Genomic DNA, 20,679 nt, shown 5'->3' with positions numbered 1-20,679 from the left:
AATTGGAAGCATTCTTTAAATTATAAACACCATTTCTTATCTTCTTTCATTCTATTATAAAAGATTAGAACTATATGTATGGAAAATGTATTACGACCCGCGTGTTGGAATGGTCGCTATACCGGTCTGACGCGGAAAGAGTTCCGGGTTCGATCCCCGGCCAGGCAGGCATATGAATGATGAATTTCAATATCCGTTCTGGGTCTGGGTGTTAATGTCTTTGTATATATTCATTGCAACCATGACACGGAAAATCCTAGTGTGGGGCTGTGAATGTGGAAAGCGTGTGTATCTTAATATCACTATTCAGTAATTTAGGTTATCTCTTCTCTAATGTTTGTCATTTTGCCATTAGTATAATGAAATTACATCGGCACGTAATAATTTTTTTATGTTATCGAAATTTCAATCAAAAACCCTCGACCGCACCCATACATCACTTATACATAATGTACAGAGGTATTTATATCTATCGTAACACGGCCGGTCAAACGCGGGCCGTACCATAACTACTTATTTATTCTAGCGCTATTTCTTTCTAGCGCATTCTCTGTGTGCAGATATAATCTTAAACCATCGGTATAAAAAAATGATGACATAAGCATATAATGCTCTAATTTAAGTAATTATAACACACACGCAAAAATAATTACCCAAAAATTACCTACCTATGTAACTGAGATATTTATAATACATCGTCACAATTTACCAAAATATGCGGATATTGTTCATTGCGCCTACACTTTCCCAAAAGTATTAATGTACCGTTAAAGTGCTAGTTACAAGGACCTACAAACCTGTATAGTTTGCCAAAAATAACACTATATAACCCTGCAGTACTACTGTACGATGTATTCTGTTAATTCGAGTCGTTAATTGTACATGATTCCGTTGAGAATAAGTGTACATTACCTCAGTTGAGTAAATAAGAGGTAACATTTATTTATTACTAGCTGACCCGGCAAACGTTGGCATATAAATTATAAAATGTTAAGGTGAACAACCCTTAGAGGTATGAAAAATAGATAGTAGTCGATACTCAGACCTACTGAATATGCATATAAAATTTGGTGAAAATCGGTAAAGCCGTTTCGGGGGAGTACGGTAACTAACATTGTGACACGAGAATTTAATATAAAAGATATTAAGTATTTATTTTAAATAGAATTAGCATATAATTTAGGCAAACATATTTGGCTTAATGGAAACAAAAAAAACATCTTCGATGTCGATAGTCTCATATAGGAATTATACCATAGTCCACCACGTAAGCCACGTTCATAGGTAGATTTCACACACTTTCAGAACATTTTAATGATCTCTAGAAAAAGATTGAATTGCAAAAAAAAATCAAAATTTCATTTTACCTATCCATGCTTTGTGTAATATTACTATATGCGTGTATATACGTGGAATATTTCTATAGATCGCATGCAATCTTTAAAAATCATTATGTTCACGGAAACTTTGCAGCTATCATTAAAATACAATGACTTTATTTGAAGGGAAGGAAACTAAGGTTTTTATTGCATCAATGAAAGCAAGTACTCAGATACTTGCTTTCAAATCTATCAACGTCTTTAATAGTCTACAGGATATAATATATCGTCATGAACTCATTATCCTACTACTGGGCATGGACCTCATGGGCCTTTACTCTAATAAGGCTTAAGTTATAGTCCACCAAGCTAACCAAGTATCCGTACTTACAAGTTTTATGAAGTCTATTTCCCGCTCCGGTGAGAGATAGACTTCACAAAACTTTGAGAACGTTCTTTACAAAACTCTCAAACGTGAAGGTTTCTTTACGATCGTTTCTTTCATCTTTAAAGCAATGAATATGCAGTTTATTAATTTCTAATAAAAACACGACTACGAAAAATGAGAGGTCCATAGGTATACGAGCTGATATTCGTACCTCAGACAGAGAGAATTGAATTTCAAATCACTAGCCTACTCACTAGATATACAATACCCAATACTCAATTAAAATGAATAAAATTAACAGCTTGTTTCGTACGATCCATTCACATTTTTCTGATTGGCCTCCACCTAATTACCTCTTAATACTGCTACAATAAGATGACATAAATGTATCTAATTTGGCCGTTGGAAACGGAGATAAAAGTGATTACTTATAAGGACAAAGTTGTTTGAGTTTCCTTCTACGTTATCTGATTTAGGCAAGAGGCTAATTTAATTCTTTGAAAAGAGGCTCATTCAAATCCTCATAATTTTAGTATAATGGCCAGATTGCATCAATTTTGTATGAATTTCTTGATATTGATGGGGTTGAAAATTGGATATATAATCTGATATATGCATGTAACATTACATCAGATTGTATGATAAAAAATAGGAGTTGCAATTTGCATTTTAAAAATTACAGATAGCAACTTCATTTACATTTCTGTATCTCTATCTAGAGATCCGAGGTTCAAATCGTACGCAAGGACCTCTGATTTCGAACTCAGTGCGTATTAAATTACATATACCTTTTATATACCTCTTGTTTTAATCTTCAAGAAAATCCTAAAAATATTTGCACACCTTAAAGTTAAAAATAGTGTGCCAAGTCCAACAATTCACACTTGACCAATATGGCGTGGTGGTCATTTTCCTAAATTCCTTTCACTCTGAGAGAAAATATTAAAGATGCGCCCAATAGTGGTTTCACCGAATGACCGAATACCGAATATTATTCGGTTTAACTTTTACCGAACCGAATATTCGGCCGAATTATTCCGTTTACCAATTTATTGTTTTGCCGCGTAAATAGGTTCTAATATTTCTTTTATAGTGTCCATTGTCAATTTGTTGTTGTGTCATTGTTGATTTAAGTTTTAAAAAGAAATACTGATTTGAGGTTTAGAATCTATACAAATAATTAAAATTTAAGTGCCTGTTTGTAATGTCAAAATAACAATATTTTACTAATAGCTAATAACATAAAAGGAAAATATAAAATGTGGGAAAATATAAAATAAACGGATATACGAAATTGGTGGTAACGAAAAAAAAAATTATTTAAATTTTGATTTGTTCTGGCTAATCTTCAAAATGGCTGTGCTGATTTTGACGGGACTTTCACTGGCAGTTAGCTGATGTTATAGACAGTAACATAGGATACATTAATTTTGGAAAGAGAATTAGGGATAAGCTCAAAACAGTTAAACCCCATGAAAACTTCAGAGTATTTACACTTATACCGCGGGTGAAACCGCTGGGCACAGCTAGTAAATAATAAATATGTTCATTCGAGGTTTCAAAATAAATGGTGATTTGAAGATTGTTTTATGTTATTAAATTTGTCATAGGATTTCTTTGACTTATAATATAACATAAATCATACATAAGAAGTTTTGTGTTTTAGTTATGTACCGTGTCGTGTATACACGAAAATAGACATACCTACTCGAACCGAATATATTCGGCATCAAAACCGAATAATTCGGCCGAATACAAATAGCAAAAAAGATGCCGAATACGCCGAATACCGAATACCAACCGAATATTCGGCGCATCTTTAGAAAATATGTACCTAGAAGTGAAACAATAATTTTGTAATGGCAATTTTAGAAAACCTTCATTATTCTTAAAAAGAACGAAATATAAATTTTCTTTATTTTGAACAATGCAGATTCATAGTTATGAGTTAAAGTGATAACAATTGAATATTTTTTGAAAACCGAATACATGTACGTGACTTCACACATGTAGGTCATCATTTCTCTGATACATTTCCGGGTTTTTCCACGGCTTCTATCAAGGAACAATTGTTTTGTTCTAGTACAATTTGTATGCATCGTCCTCACCATTACGCAATTATCTGGAAGAAGCTGATTCACTAGACTTGCCTTATTTGAAACGATTTATATTAAAAAAATAAACACATCATGTCCGCTTTTAAAAGGAAAATCGCTGTCGTAAATTGGGTACACATTTATTTCAATGAACTTTGACCATCAAAACATAATTTGATTTACGTATTCCTTTTATAGAGACATATTTTTTGTAGACACGTAATAACGTCTTTTTTTTGTAAAATTTTGTAAAAAAAAACGTTACAGACCAACAAAAATATTATGGAAAATTCGAAAGTGTGACACTTAGAAAGCATTCGTTCAAAAACATCACCAACTCCCAAAATAGCCAATTTTTCCATCTTAAAACTCTAATATACGTATATAAAACATGATGAAGAATTTGCCATCAGGCTTTCAATTTTCCGACATAACAAAAAACAAAACACATAATCGATTTCTGAGTTTTCCTGTCTAGCCAAGCTATAAAAATCTGTTTTTTAAAAAGGTATAATAAATTAAATCTGAATGTTTTCGCAGAAACCAATTCAATTATCAAAACAGTCGAATGGAATTTTACAATGATATAAATATTACTATATTTAGTATATTATTCGCCAACGGGCTAATAAATTACCGTTTAGATTAGTTACCTATGTATCATACATTTTAATCTTTATACTGCAGTATGTTGTCTTTACGTCGCTGATTCCTTTTCGTTAAATTATGTGACACATAAAAAGTAAATAAATCAAACAACTTACAACAAAAATACAATAGTATTTTTAGGAAGTTATTTGATTCGAAATTCATTACTCATAAACCATATGACGTCACTTTCATAAAATCATAACTGATAGTCTTACAGTAATATTGCCATATTGTTTTTTAAGCGAATAATATATAGTCCTATATAACCTTTGGGCTGCCTGCTGACTTTGAATTAAAATTTTGAAGCTACTATCGTTTGAGCGATAGTTACTTAAGCTACGATATTGTCACTTCAGCTACTGAACAGTTACTCAATCTGCGTCCAAACTCATTGATTAAGCGATCGATGATCTGGATATGTTTGAATTTATTTAGAAATATGTATAGATGCATAAGCTACTATATTTTCGCCGAGTAACTTTTGAGTCGCATTAACTACACCAAAAGCGCTCATTTTTCGTTGCTCACGAATAAAACTACATTCATAACATTTACCTACAATATTCGTATTAATTTATGGAAAAAGCGCCGCAAAAAAACAAATATACTTAATGGTAGAAACAACAATTTTATTACAATTCTTGTAACTACGCGTAAATGGACCAGTTTGAAATGACGCACTTCAAAATTATATGAAAATAAGTGTAACATTTATAAAACGACAAGTGACATTCAAGTGTTCAAGTTCATGACAAATTCTTGAGCTTTAAAATACCACTTTAAACAAAAACAACAAACACAAAAAACTTTAAAGATTGTCAACAACGTTGTAGTAGCAATTGATCGGACGTGGAGAAAAAGTCTCATCTACGACATATTAATAACTAGCTGACCCGGCAAACTTTGTACCGCCTCAAAATCAAACATATTTCATGTAAAATATAGCCTATGTTACTCGTGGATTCTGGAGCTTTCGTATGGTGAAAGAATTTTTAAAATCGGTCCAATAGTTTTTGAGCCTATTCATTACAATCAAGCAAATAAACAAAGTTTTCCTCTTTATAATTTTAGTATAGATTGGTGATAGGTTCGTCTGGAATATTTGTGAAACGCCATTCAATTCGTAGGGGTGTTAATCTTGTAGGAAAGTAATTGAATGAAAATCTTGAGAATATCCACTCTATAGCTCTACATTTAATCTCACTATGATAACGACCGCGTTCGCGTGAATAAAGTGGCATAACAAACAATATGCATTTTTCATGTGAAACATCTATAGCCGCACGTAAAACCGATTTCTGGCGTGGCGACGCATGCCGTGGCATACCATCGTATAGCGTCGCCACGCTATACGATGGTCTATATATACAGTCTATATGCAGTAGTGTGTACGGTGTGGCGACGCGTCGCCATGCGCAAAAATCGTAATATTTTATTTTATCATTATGACATATTTAGTTCCTATCACAATATGTTCTTTTCTGCATATTACTTTTACAAAATAATGTCGATGTTTCACATCTGCCAGGCGTCCCGTGACGGCTCACATTGTTTTTTTTTTTCCGTCACAAATCCAATCAGACCAGTATCCATAACATTTTGCTATTATATCGATAGCATGTACTTCGCCTATTGTTATTTAATTCAAAACAACGCGGAAATTGTTAACATAGTCTCGTGTCGTAGCTACACGATTATATTGCCTTACGTACGTACAACACACGAATAACAAAATATTTTGACGTAACATATACGTAGTGGTCGAAAAATTCATGCTCTATTGCGATTATTTCTGGTATAAACTCAAAAATGGAGTTATTTGTCTTCCCTAAACAAGTACGTGTCATGGTTTTACGTCATAATTACATACTTACGAGTATATCTATGAAACTATGAAAAGGGAAGTTATGCTGAGATATTTGATCGTGCAGGATGGATTATTCTCTTTGTGAAAGAATTGTAGAGCCAATATGGTTCGACCGAAGAGGTACAGCCAACGCGCCTATTTCTAGCGTAAAAGCCGTTCTGCGTTTCGGTGGGTGTGGATGGTGGCTTTTTATAATATGGAGTAGCAGACGGGCATGCATTTCACCTGATGGTGAGTGGCTACTGCCGCCCATGGACATCTGTAATCGACTCCAGATAGGATTAGATATTCGTACCTGCGGTCGGCCACAGATGCGCCGCTACCCTTGAGGACTAAGCTGGAACGCCTCGGAAAAGTATGTCTCCATTACCACACCCTTCAAACCAGAACACAGCAGCGCTTAACACTGCTGTTATAAGGCAGAAATGGATGAGGCGAAGGTGCCGCCGGAGCGAACCACAAAGGGTTCTACCACCTTCTAAGTTAGACGCTGACTTACATTAGAGACGACCATCTTAATCCCCAAGTGTAGCAAAGTACGCTTTAGATAGAATTTGTTCTATATCAAGAAGGTCAAGAGTGTCCATGGATGATACTAGACTATAACCATTAGGAAGATAACAAAGTCGTAAATACTCCAATCTTATAAAAAATATCTATGGAATCCTGGGCGCGGCTCTTCCCAATACTTTCTTCTGGTTTTTCGAAGTTATGTCTGTACTACTAATTTTAAAAATATTCATAACTTTAACGGTAAAATACATCATCAGCAAACCTGTACCCAACGAGTTCTTCATTATCATAATTCAAATAGGAAATATACAAAACATAGTAATATTATGCATTCATTTATTTTTAGAACAATGCTTTTAACTGTGTATGTATCATCGAAATTAAGTAACGTTGATAAAATGTTAATTTTTGACTCATAATAATGATTATCTAATACAAGTATTACAAAATAAGAAAAAATATACATTTAATTAAATTTAAATACAAGTCCTCCAAAATGGTGCGCAAAAAAAATCATTTAAATTAGTTGACGCATTTGTCGTCTCAAAGGTTGTATTTTTTATTTATAGAAGTAGGAAACGAGCATGCCGTCCACCAGATGGAAAGTGGCCTCTACCGAATATGGAAATCTGTAAACAACCTCAGATAATGTAAGAGTACTACCTAAGATCAACCACAGGTCAGAAACAGAGGGACTGCATGCTCATTCGCTACTTAGGTAATAAAAAAGTCAGATCCTGGAGTTCTCCAACAAGCGTTGAGGACGGCCACCGGGGGGGTTTTAGTGCGGTAAAAATCCCACATAACCCGGCGTCGCTCCCACGTCGTCGGGTACCTTTTAAAGGCTTCCCCCTCGATAAGAAAAAAAGGTAATAAAAAAGTTATAACTCACTATTGCACGACTCATGATGCGAAGCATCAGAGAGTGCTTTACGATCGAAAATTTTTTTCGCTTCATTTTGGCGGCTATTTTTATTATTATAGCCTTGATAGTTCACGGAATCAAGATATTTTGCATACTATTGTCGAGATAATTTAATGGAGATTAATTCCATACTTTTTAAAAATTGATTTACTGCAATAGAATTGGAAAAAAACATCAAAATAGGTCAAAAAATTTTCCTGTCCGTCATGTGTGAAACCTGAAAACACTGTAACTTGTGAAAAAATCCATCATTTGAGTTAAAAAAAATTTTAAAAAATTCTAATCGACGATTGTAGGTCACTGAATGCGAATGATTAATTAATTCAGTGTCGTTTAATTGCAATTATTAAAAAACGAAACCTACAAGACTGTATATCTATAGATATTATGTACATTTATTCCACCAGGGGCGCTTGTGCAGTACCTTCTTCCTACTACAGCTGTTTTTTCGGCAATTAATTTTGAACGACTTAAGTTTTTTTTTTTTATATATTTCATAATTAAATGAGCATTATGAGTCGTGCACTTTTGGATTTTCCAAACTTTTTAGCATGCTTTTATGCAATATTTACATTTCATGAAGTGGTGAAGTTCATGAGCTTACGTACCGGTTTCGCCATGACCACTATTCACGCAAAAGGTCGATAGCGTCGTTAAAAGTTTATAAGCAGTTACTTATCCGAGTGTCGGGTACCCGTTACATAATAAAATTAATTCCCCGATTATATTACTTTAACACTGTATGCCTTAGTTGTTTTATATACTTACTTACTTTAGACACTAGTTTAATTACGTGCTTTACTACCAATGTTAAACGAGGGAAGCTAAAATTGTGGTCTAATTTATATCCATAAAAAATAAGCCACAAAGAAATCATTACTTGTAAAGATATTTATAACACAAGTTCAGCGTTAACATGTTACGTAGCTATAATATACTAGCTGACCCTAAAAATTTTGTACCGCTTCAAAATCTATTTATGAAATATATTTCATTTAAAATATAGCCTATGTTACTCGTGGATAATGTAGCTTTCGAATGGTGAAAGAATTTTTAAAATCGGTCCAGTAGTTTTTGAGCCTATTCATTACAATCAAACAAACAAACAAAGTTTTCCTCTTTATAATATTAGTTTAGATTATGCGTGCGCGATAACTTAAGACCTGCGTGGAATACGGCACCTCGTCTATTACACGGTTATACAGTTGTATTAAATCATTTAAAGTTTACTAAACAACTGTACCCTTACCATGAGTTTTTACGTTTTGACAAGTATGACTGTTTTGGTATTTGTTTACGTATTGGCCCATACAATTTCCAAGTTTTGACACAATCCGCTAGGGGCGCTGATTGGAAATTATATGGGCAAATACGTAAACAAATACCAAAACAGTCATATTTGTCGAAACGTAAAAACTCATGGTAAAGGTACTGATAACAGATTTTTCTTTCATATTTACAAATATTCCGACGTGTCATTATGCTCAGGTCTCAGCACAGGGTATCAGCGATCCTTTCACCGAATTAACTGTTTCCTTTATTCCAGGGTTACTCCCAGAAGCGCTAAGAACGAAGTGCATACGATGCACAGAGAGACAGAAGAAGACGGCGGTGAAGATAATCAAGAGACTGAAGTATGAGTATCCGGAGGAGTGGGCAAAGTTGTCCTCTCGCTGGGACCCCACGGGCGACTTCACACGCTACTTTGAAGGGGTTTTGGCGAATGAACAGTTCAACACCATACCTGGTTCTGGTAAGAAATATTTTATAATATAGGAGCAGCAGACGAGCATGCAGTCAACCTGATGGTAAGTGGCTACTGCAGCCCATGGACATCTGTAATCAACCCCAGATAGGATTAGATATTCCTACCTGAGGTCGGCCACAAGTGCGCCGCTACCCTTGAGGACTAAGCTGGAACGCCTCGGAAAAGTATGTCTCCCTTACCACACCCTTCAAAACGGAACACAGCAGCGCCTAACACTGATGTTATTAGGCAGAAATAGGTGGCGGTGGTGCCGCCGGAGTCGAACCACAAAGGGTTTTACCTACTTCTATGAACATGAGACGTTTCAATTTAACTCTTCAATACCATTATCATGCTCTCGATTATTTTGATCGTGTACTCGATTGAAAATTTAGACTTAGGATATAGGAAAATATCTTGCAGTCGTAGCTATAGGTAAAATCAGCACCTAGTCATTAGAAAATCTCATCTATCATTCTTCACAAATCTGCTGAAGAAGCGTAACGGCGTATGGAAGTCTCTTTCCCTATTGTGTCGAAGAAATGAGCACACCGTAATGGTAAAATAATAGCCACATACTTGTAATTAGGCAAATGGACACATTCAATTTTGCACATTCATTTAATTAAGATGTTTCGTGCTCTACTGATCTTAAAGGTCATACTCATGACGAAAATCTCAAGAAATAAATTTCATTAAGCATTTAGTTTAAATTTAAATATTTTAAAGATTTTTTGTTATGGACAGTAATTACATTAAAATACAATAATGCGATTTGAACACTATCTTAAGGTATAGCAATACCATAATAAAGTATGAAGACCATATACAACTTCAAGATAAAAACCATTGAAAGAAGGTCGATACAGACAAAGCCATCTGAGTACGTGTAATTCTAGGCAATCAGAATCAGAAATCAGAAAATTACAAAATAACAAGTATAATATTTAAATCCAAAGTCGAAACATGAAGAGTTCTACGAAGTAGACACTTGTCCAAAGCTAGATTATCTGTTTCCACCATTTCTTATTTCAGTATTTTGGACATAGGATAATTTCTATTAAATATAGCAGTACAAAAATAAATCATTACGTAGTAAACAGGCAATTAGCAGATTATTCTGAATTTTATTATCCTTACTCATAAACATAATTTTAAAAACACAAAAGTACAGGAAATTAATTTCTCAAGATTGTTTAGAGGATTGTGCATTATTAACAGTAATTAGAGTCTGTGAAACTGTTTCTACAATTCATAATACGAGTAATGTATGTAAAAACTATTTCCTTACCACTTTTCGTAATGAATCATTATCATTCGCGTACAATGTTTTTTGTGATGACAAAAATATACTTCACATTATTACACAATATACCAACATACCTACTGTCGTTTAAAAAGGCATAGTGATTCATCTCTGTAAATAAGTGGATTATGAATTCTATTTGTTCTGTCCACGTCTTTAGAAAAAATATTCTTTCGACCGCAGCAATAACACTGAAACTGGTATGAAAAAACACGCTAAAAGGTTTGAGATTAGAAGCCGACAGATTTTTATTAATCACATGGGTAATTCTTGGGAGATAACTAGACTATATGACAGATACATCTTGAACATAACTAAACATAACTAACTAAGCTAGCTCTCTTGATTATCACGATATTGACGGGACATAGAAGACTTATAAACAGAAAAGTGATATTCCTGATCTATCCACTTATGAAAAATGAAGAACCCAGGCCTATATATATGGTATGGTATGGTTGCGTTCCGTAGGAGATCCCGGAGTCCTCTTGGCAACGTAGAGGACGGCCACCGGGGGGGTTTTAGTGTGGTAAGAATCCCACATAACCCCGTGCCGCTCCTACGGCATAGGGTACTTTTTGAAGGTTGCCCCCTCGTAAACAAAAAAATATATATGCTATTAGCAGCGGCCCCATCGCCACATTTGTTCTACCTTTAATCTTGACAGATTAATAAAGTATAAATAATATATTAATTACATAGCCATAGCAATTCTTGTAATTATTAAGTATATGTTTAAAACTCCACATTTACATCTTTATTTCTGTTCCTAGCGAGCAACGAAGTACCCAGTTCGTCGCTCCCGCCACCGCCGCCCATCATCACGGCGACCACGCCGCCACCGCCACCGCCGGCCACCGCCCGTCCCGCCGCTCCCACGCCGCCTCCGCCACCGCCGGCCACCGCCCGTCCCGCCGCTCCCACGCCGACACCGCCACGGCCATTACTACTCAATAGGTAATAAATATACTCAAACCAACAAAAAAAAGGTGGAAAAAATCCTTCTAGCCCCTCCAATTTTCTTTTTCAATAATATAGGAGTAGCAGACGAGCACACAGTCCACCTGAAGGTAAGTGGCTACTGCCGCCCATGGACATCTGTAATCAACCCCAGATAGGATTAGACATTCCTCCTACCCGAGGTCGGCCACTGATGCGCCGCTACCCCTGAGGACTAAGTTGGAACGCGTCGGAAAAGTATGTCTCCCTTACCACACCCTTCAAACGAGAACACTGCACCGCTTAATACTGCTGTTATGAGGCGGAAATATATGTGGCGGTGGTGCCACCGGAGTCGAACCACAAAGGGTTCTACCACCTGCAAAACTTGAAAATGTTTTTATTTGCAGTAGCACCTACTCCATACTTCTGAAGTTAGTAGATATTTATTATGTTTTTGTTTCATATTATTTAATAATTAGTTAATGGATGATTGTAAAAATACTAATGTGATGATGAGCGATTTGTGTAATTAATTTCCTTATTCAATTCTTTATACCTACTGTTTGTAGCTATATGGCCGAAATTGTTATAAGTATAAGTTAAGAATATTCTTATTATTCTTTGTTTATTATGCTTAGACTGCTTACAATGTTAAAATAACTATCTTATATTATTATCATCATACGTGGACCTGCAAAATTTTTTGTCTCGTACAAATTAGACCGCTGCTGACAAACTGCTGAACCGGTTTTGATGGCACTTTCATACAAAGATAAAACATTTAACTATTACTATACGACATATACAGTATACACGGAGAATAAATAAATAAAATAAATTTGGTTTTAAAAGGAAATTTGACCATGATCTATAAACAATAAGTCCCAATGTAAATAGAACATGAGATAAAAATAAAACAACACAGGTAGGTGCTAATTTTGTCGTATGGACCTTGTTAATTCAATTTGCTAAATTTATGTGAGTAAAACATTTACTTTATAACATTGAGATAGATTAAGCCGAAAAAACAGCTCTAGAAACATTAAATCATCCTAACGTTAACCTTACAACACAATTACGCAAATTAGGTAATCACATTCTGTAATCACTTCACTATCTACGAGTAACGGTAAGCGATATTTTTTTACTTTGAAAGCTAGCGAATAATATATACGATAGGTAGAAATAAGCGAAATAGGGAAAGTGAGCGTAGAAAAAGTTGTTTCCTTTTTAATTATTTATAGTGTTCCAGTTTGACGAAGAGTTATGACAAATAGGTAAGGGACTCCAAATCAGTCTACCAATGCATCTGTGATATGTTTAGTCTACCTATATAGAGCTGTTTACAGTTTACATTTAAACAGATTTAGACCGCCTAAAATAATGTATAGGTATGTAAACAAGCTAAGGGTTAAATAGTTCAGTATCTTTTTCAATTTTTTTTGACACACCGTTTTTTTGTTGTTACTAACAAAAACCTTAAAATGGAATTATGATGCTAACTTCTCGTGAACAAATTCCCACTTGAAGGTGCTGCAAAAATAGAAATACTATATTTTAAAAAGTTGCACATGTCTCCGTACAAGCGTCAGAAATAAGCTTATTTGCTATTCTCGCTTGTTAAATCGACCGTAGTATCGTTTATAGCAAATCGCTCGCGATGCAGCCAGTCGAACGCGATGTATTTCGCGTGCGTCCATTTAATAAACCAAAACAATGTGGGTAACGTGTCGTTACCTTAAAACACGGTTTTTCTAAACTGGTTCCTTCAGATTGGCAACAAGCCAGTTTATTTAAATGAACATTCGAAACTGCGGTAGTTTTTTTCGCGCTAAACACTTGGCCTTTAATTTTTTTGTATTACGAAACTAATATAACTTTATACAATATTAGAAGTGGAAAATAATTATGATTTATTTGCATGGAAATAAAGAAAACAGGTCCAATTTACGATTTTAAACCTACGAATCTAATAATTGGAAAGACCCCAATTAAGATAAACACAGATTGGGAATCACGGACTAATTTATAATAATAATTTATGACCTTGTTTGACCATCTACCTATAAGTGTTAAGAAAACTCTAGAATAATTTAAAAAATTACCAAGGGGATTTGACCAATGCTTTTTTACTTCTCATCTCTATCACAGTAAATCATATAATAAAAAACTTATTAATTTCTAACTCACTTGATCTCTACATATTTTAAATATAACTATTTAAATAGATATTTTTTCTTTAGGAAACGTTCATCAAGTCATGATAAAAATGGAATTATGTATCTTCATCAGTTTCCTTCTTTGGACCATGCTTACCTTGATTGAACCACTACTTTAATATGAATGGTCATTGAAAAAAATGTCCTAGAGGTTTAATCACGGCTACGCGAGACATATACTTGTGTAACACTTAAAAATAACAACATATTTGAGACCAAAATATACTTACTAAACCCAAAGTAAAGGGTTACAAAGATTAAACGCTCTTGAGATACGAGATCATAAAAAGATCATTTTTCAAGGTATGCCTTAAAAAGTGGATTGAAGTATGTTTTCATGGCCTTTTTCAACCGAGCACAGTTAACGTGCACACAGACTTCAAATTATGTATTGGGATTATGTCTTATTGTTTAATGTAGTATTACATAGATACACCTACTACTGGACGACTGGACTTCATCAACATTCCGGAATATTATTAAGTACATAGAGAGAAAGAAGGCATAACGAAAGATATTTGAAGGTGGTAGAACCCTTTGTGGTTCGACTCCGGCGGCACCACCGCCACACCTATTTCTACTTAATAACAGCAGTGTTAGGCACTGCTGTGTTCCGGTTTGAAGGGTGTGGTAAGGGAGACAGACTTTTCCGAGGCATTCCAGCTTAGTCCTCAGGAGTAGCGGCGCATCTGTGGCCGACCTCAGGTAGGAATATCTAATCCTGTCTGGGGTTTATTACAGATGTCCATGGGTTGCAGTACCCACTTACCATTACCGTGGATTGCATGCTCGTCTGCTACTCCTATATTATAAAAATAATATATATTAAAAAGTAAAAATAATGAGCATATTTTTTTACATACACCATTAAGCTGTATTTAACGCCATCTATTATTATAGAGTTAGGTTAATAAAACACACGTCTGTAAGGAAGTTATGTGAGTCATATAACGGAATAAATAGTTATAACATTGCCAGAATAAATAGCATTTCTTTGATTTTATCATTCCTCTTATAAACGTAAAGTAACAATTTTCGAATTGTTCTTTTTTAAAACAAAGAAGTATAACTTCTTGCTTGTGTACATAAGTACACAAATATTTACTTACTTTATTTAGTGTGTTTACTAAAAGATAGGAATATTTTTCCAAAAGTCTAAAGTGCTATTTAAAATATAAATAAAGAGAATTAAAGTTTGATCACGGCGGTAAACACTATCATTTGTTTTTTTTCAGATTTGACAATGATGGTGAGCTGATGATGGGCAGTCCGTCCTCCGCAGTATTCACTCCTCGGCCGACCTCACCACCTGCTACCATGAGGCCCTCAATGAGAACAATGCCCACTACATTGCGGTATATACCGCCGAGGTTAGTATCCACTAATCTCCGTATTTTTTTTATAATATAAGAGTAGCATTCGAGCATGCAGTCCACCTAATGGTAAGTGGCTATTGCCGCCCATGGACATCTGTAATCAACCCCAGATAGGATTAGATATTCCTACCTGAGGTCGGCCACAGATGCGCCGCTACCCCTGAGGACTAAGCTGGAACGCCTCGGAAAAGTCTGTCTCCCTTGCCACACCCTTCAAACCGGAACACAGCAGCGCCTAGCACTGCTGTTATTAGGTAGAAATAGGTGTGGCGGTGGTGCCGCCGGAGTCGAACCACAAAGGGTTATACCACCTTCAATCCAATAATCCAGCGATGTTAAGATTCCGTACCCAAAAGGATAAAAACGGGACCCTATTACTAATCCTCGGCTCTCTGTTTGATATTTGAAATTTACAAAACAATAAAATTAAATCTATTGTTCTTACAATTTGTGTTAAACGCTTAAAGAAGCTTAATAATGGAAGGGATTTTTCGCCATACACTAAGATTTTTTCCCTATCATATTCAACATTTACATAAAGATAGAACATAATAAAATTAGTCATGTAATGTTATTATGTTCTATCTTTCCGTTTAGGTACAGCGAAATCCGCACGCCATACCTTGTAAAATAAAGTCAGTTACGAGTTACTGTTGCAGCCTAGATATATATCAACAATTATGTCATTTGTATTCAACGCATTTAACTCGTATTTTTTCTTTACTACTCATTGTCTTCAACATGTAAGTAATTACACATCTTTGATCTGATATACCATGGGTATGACGGCATTTCCTTGTTTTAAATTATTTATTTTAATATTTATAATTAATATAATTACTTACATGTTTTTTCTCAAAGACTCTGGGAACATACTTATTCATCTCTCATGATCTATTGTTATTTATTTACGGAAATAGCACGTTGCTCTACCCGCTTGGACGTCTGTACATCGTGTTGAATTTTTTAAGCAAAAACTTACATTTTGATACTAAAAGTAGCTACTTCTCTTAAAGGCCTGCCTGTCTAAAAAATCATTTCGTAATCTGACGAAAACATAACTTAAATTTTGCGACAATATTCAAGGACGTTAGTAACGGTCTTACTTTGTGGAATTTGTCTCGCGTAAATATTTACATGTTGCTCCCATTCTAGTAGACTTACTCAAGAAATAATAAACATATTTCTGCATTTATGTAATTAAATTAATATATCAATTTATTTGTATTGTATTTTTAATGTACGACAGATTTGTCTTCCTCAGTAGATTATATAATTACATACTATATTTAAGTACCTGTTACAAATATAGTGCTACCCATATTATAATGTCAGGGGACTTACAACTTAAATTGTTAAACTAAAAGCGAATATTTAGTAAACGTTATACAATAATTAAAACGCAATCCTCAGAATATTAAATGACGCAACCTTAATTATAGAAACTGCTTAAATATTTAATCTGTGATCAAACACAGTTAATTCATTTATCTTGTCCGTGAAAGCCTTTACAACGAGCTTTCACGGTGACAGCCAAGGGCGTTCTAGAGTTGTCTATTTAGTTTATTTTAATGTGAAAGGGATTAAATTTATTTATATTTATTAATTGCTGTCCAACGCGTGGCGCAATTATATCCAATTTAGTTTGAATTTGAAAACATGCAGTCCCCTGATGGTAAGTGGCAACTGCCGTCTAGGGACATCAGAAATCAACATCAGCTATGATTGGAATACTACCTTATGTCAGTAACGTATGCGTTGCTACCCCTGTAAACTTACGCTGTTTGTCCACCAACCACGATACCGAGCCGATACCGATAATTCATGACGGCGCCGAAGTAGCGTACATACATTTGCTATAGCAGCTTGTCCACCGAACGTCCGCCACCCGAGCACCGTCATCCCATAGTAAATGTATGTGTACGCTACTTCGGCGCCGTGATTAAATATCGGTATCGGCTCGGTGACGGTGCAGTGGACAAACAGCGTTAGTATGAGTTTTTACGTTTTGACAAAAATGACTGTTGTTGTTTTTGTTTACGTATTTCCCATATAATTCCAATCACTTCTAATACAATCCGCTAAAGGGCGCTGATGAGAAATGTATGGGCAAATATGTAAACAAATACCAAAACAGTAATTTTTGTAAAAACTCGTACTAAGGGTAGGTACTGAAGTCTCCGTATCTCCGTAAGGCCTAGAGTCGAAAGCTAAATGAAGCGCCCAGTCTATGAAGTTGATCTAATTTTAGAAGCTTTTTTTTACCTCTTTTTGGGGTCCTTAGCATCAAATACCCAGTACGTACCGCCCCTGCGCTTAGTCCACCAGTGCCCCGTATGAAGCCCCCGAACCCCCTAAGACATCACGTTCAAAGTCTTTCTTTTATTCCAAAAACAATAATTGTAGTGTTCTTTTAATAATAACGCACATTGTTTTTTTACACCAAAACCCAATATTACGAAAACGTGACTCGAACCGGTCGACATTAATAACAAAATGGCGCAAATATTAAAATCAAATTCAAAAATAATTTAATCCTTGCGTCAGACTTAGTTATATCGCTGTCAGGTAGGTACCCCATTGATTTTCTTATAACATTTCCTTACGACTGAGGAGGAATAAATTAATGTAAATTACTGCATGGAACTGCGTTGTGCGATACTCAGCTATTATCTTAAATTAAACGAGTGAATACACGTATCTTAATCTATCTATCTACATCTTTTCTATAATTAGCATCTTTCATTCACACGTATAGAAACGTTAATCTGTGATACATTGTAGATATAATAAATATGCCTGGATTATAATAACCAGTATACTTGAACAAAAACAAATGCTTTTGTTAACTAAATACTACAGGGGGCCTACAACCATCCCTTAAAACAATATTAGTTTAATCTTACATTGAAATTTCGTACCACGTCGTTAAAGTAGGATTGTTTTTATAATATTACAATAAGCAGTTTTGTATGATATCGGTCGAAGTTATTCATTCTTTTTTGCAGTAAATTTATTTTTTTAAGCAAAATATGACAATTTCAGGTGGTGTTATACAATCAATAAACGAAAAATGAATAAGGATTTAAGCTTACATCGCTCGGAAAGAATAAAACAAAAGTGTTTTAAGGAGGTCGTGGTATGAAACAAAATAATGTTGATGCAATATAGAGCTTTTATAATATTTTAAAAAAATGGTGTTAAACGTTGCTGTGTTTCGTTTTGTGGTTAGGGAGACATATTTATAAGAAGAGTTCCAACTGGCCCTAAGGAATGACATCTATGACCAGACTCAGGTGCGACATTAATCCTATCTGAGGACTTTGGGGTTAAACATAAATAATCCAGGGCGGCTGCAGCCCCTTATCATCAGATGAACGACATAAAATCATTAATGATATAAAAAACGGTTATAATACCATCTGATGTGCAGAGAATTCCGGAGTCGATCTCAGACCAGGTACACACCTAAGATAAATTTTGATTTGATGATTTCTCTGTGCGTTTGTGACACACCATGGCACGTAACCCTAGTATAGAAAGTTAAGTATAAAACACAGGATTTGTATCCATAGTTAAACATTATAATTAATAAATGATGACCTCAAAGATCGCTGTTGTATGAATAAAAGTAAACATACGCCCAATATAATAACTTACTCAAATCATAATTATTAATGTCGGCTACTTCTTAGTCCTTTCTATTATGTAAAACGAACATTAACGCTGTTTATTGCTCATAGCATGATGAGAAATTATTTTACTTTCGTTGGCTTTCACGGCTGAGTAGACGGTAATAAAACAAGTTTTAAATTGTATTATATAATAGTAGCTCTCTGGTTGTGAGGAATTGTTATGTAAATTTCCAAGCTCTATCTTTTTCTTTCTTCTTTTTGGCTATCTTTTATCTATTCTGTTGATAGGTACAACTTATATTTATAAGAAAGATAATGCTCCTGTTTTTGCCACCACTCCCCTTCGAATGTTGCCAAATTACGTGTTACTAGCTGACCCGGCAAACTTTGTACCGCCTCAAAATCTATTTATCAAATATATTTCATATAAAATATAGCCTATGTTACTCGTGGATAATGTAGCTTTCGAATGGTGAAAGAATTTTTAAAATCGGTCCAGTAGTTTTTGAGCCTATTCATTACAATCAAACAAACAAACAAAGTTTTCCTCTTATAATATTAGTATAGATGACGTAGTTATGATCGGGTTATCAAAGACGCATGCAGCCTATCTGATATAAAGAGGAATATTGCAACTTCAGACAATTAGACCGTACTTTTTCGTGTTTGAAAACCTGTGTTTTCTAGAAATCTAGAGGATAATGTGACATTCCACGATACGGATCGTTATACGTTTTTACCCACTTTTTCATATATAAATCGTAAAGTATGTTATTATGGATAACTTAACGATCCTCGGTTCATAACAAAAACATCTTGCTTGTGGAAAACCCTCAATACAATTAAAAGTTATTTTTAACAAATTATTCACACGATATTTTATTTAAGAGAATATGGTCTTATTTTTTGAGCATTACAGCAGCATTTTTCGATTAGCAAAGAGACATCATAATTTTAGAAGGATATGTAAAAATATAAACCGTGAACAAGAATATAACAGTTAGTATTTACCTACACCTAACATTTAACACCTAACATTTAAGTAACAATCAAATAATTAAGACGTAAGAAGGAACTTTTAAAATTCTGAACATTGAATATAAAATCGTAGATTTCAAGATGGCATGATATACAAATTGGCCACGTTATTTGAAAACAAAGATCGATATATCATTACATATCTTTTTGTTGTTTGTGTACTATATTAACCATACTATGTTTAACATTCCTTCCCTAACTTCACACACACTTCCCACTTTCCTCACTATCCTCTTTACCTTTTCCATGCATAGGTTGTCTGGAAGAGATCGCTGCTTAGCGATAAGACCGCCTATTGCATACAATTAACCTATATAGTTGTGTACTATTGTTATGATCTATTGAAGTGTGCAATAAAGAATATCTATCTATCTATCTATTTACGTAACAGTCTTAAAGAATACGTTCACACTCGGCGTTGTTTATTTAGCATGTAGACATGCTCTTCCACACAATAAAAAAGCGAAGTCACTGAACGCAACTTAATGTGTTACAACAAAACTAGTGCTTGTAATATCGAAATAATTGCCATGAATCTAGACCATGCTACGTAAGAACTAATCAATCATTTGTCCGGAAGTGGTTCTACATGACTAATGACTGCACTGGCTTCATTACAACATTTGTTGACCACAATAACATGACAGAAACGACTTG

The 20,679-nt window shown here is 34.6% G+C and overlaps 1 protein-coding gene across 2 annotated transcripts in view; it reads left to right on the top strand.

Moving 5' to 3' along the window:
- The window catches only part of CSP9 (chemosensory protein 9), a 55,870-nt gene that overhangs the window by 32,897 nt on the left and 2,294 nt on the right, over positions 1-20,679 (top strand). Inside the window, exons 3-6 of one of the 2 annotated variants that reach the window (XM_073086411.1) lie at positions 9,306-9,512; positions 11,586-11,659; positions 11,711-11,769; positions 15,209-15,343. In XM_073086411.1, the coding sequence (XP_072942512.1) occupies positions 9,306-9,512; positions 11,586-11,659; positions 11,711-11,769; positions 15,209-15,343 (475 nt within the window). Of the gene's footprint in view, positions 1-9,305; positions 9,513-11,585; positions 11,770-15,208; positions 15,344-20,679 lie in introns of both variants that reach the window. The other variant, XM_073086410.1, reaches the window with a different exon arrangement.

The sequence above is a fragment of the Epargyreus clarus genome, unplaced genomic scaffold (genome assembly GCF_041222505.1).
Source record: "Epargyreus clarus isolate Ecla_fem2 unplaced genomic scaffold, WU_Ecla_fem_2.2 ptg000024l, whole genome shotgun sequence".
NCBI lineage: Eukaryota > Metazoa > Arthropoda > Insecta > Lepidoptera > Hesperiidae > Epargyreus > Epargyreus clarus.
The sequence above is the reverse complement of the archived record's forward strand: the minus strand, read 5'-3'. Positions and strand labels throughout refer to the sequence as shown.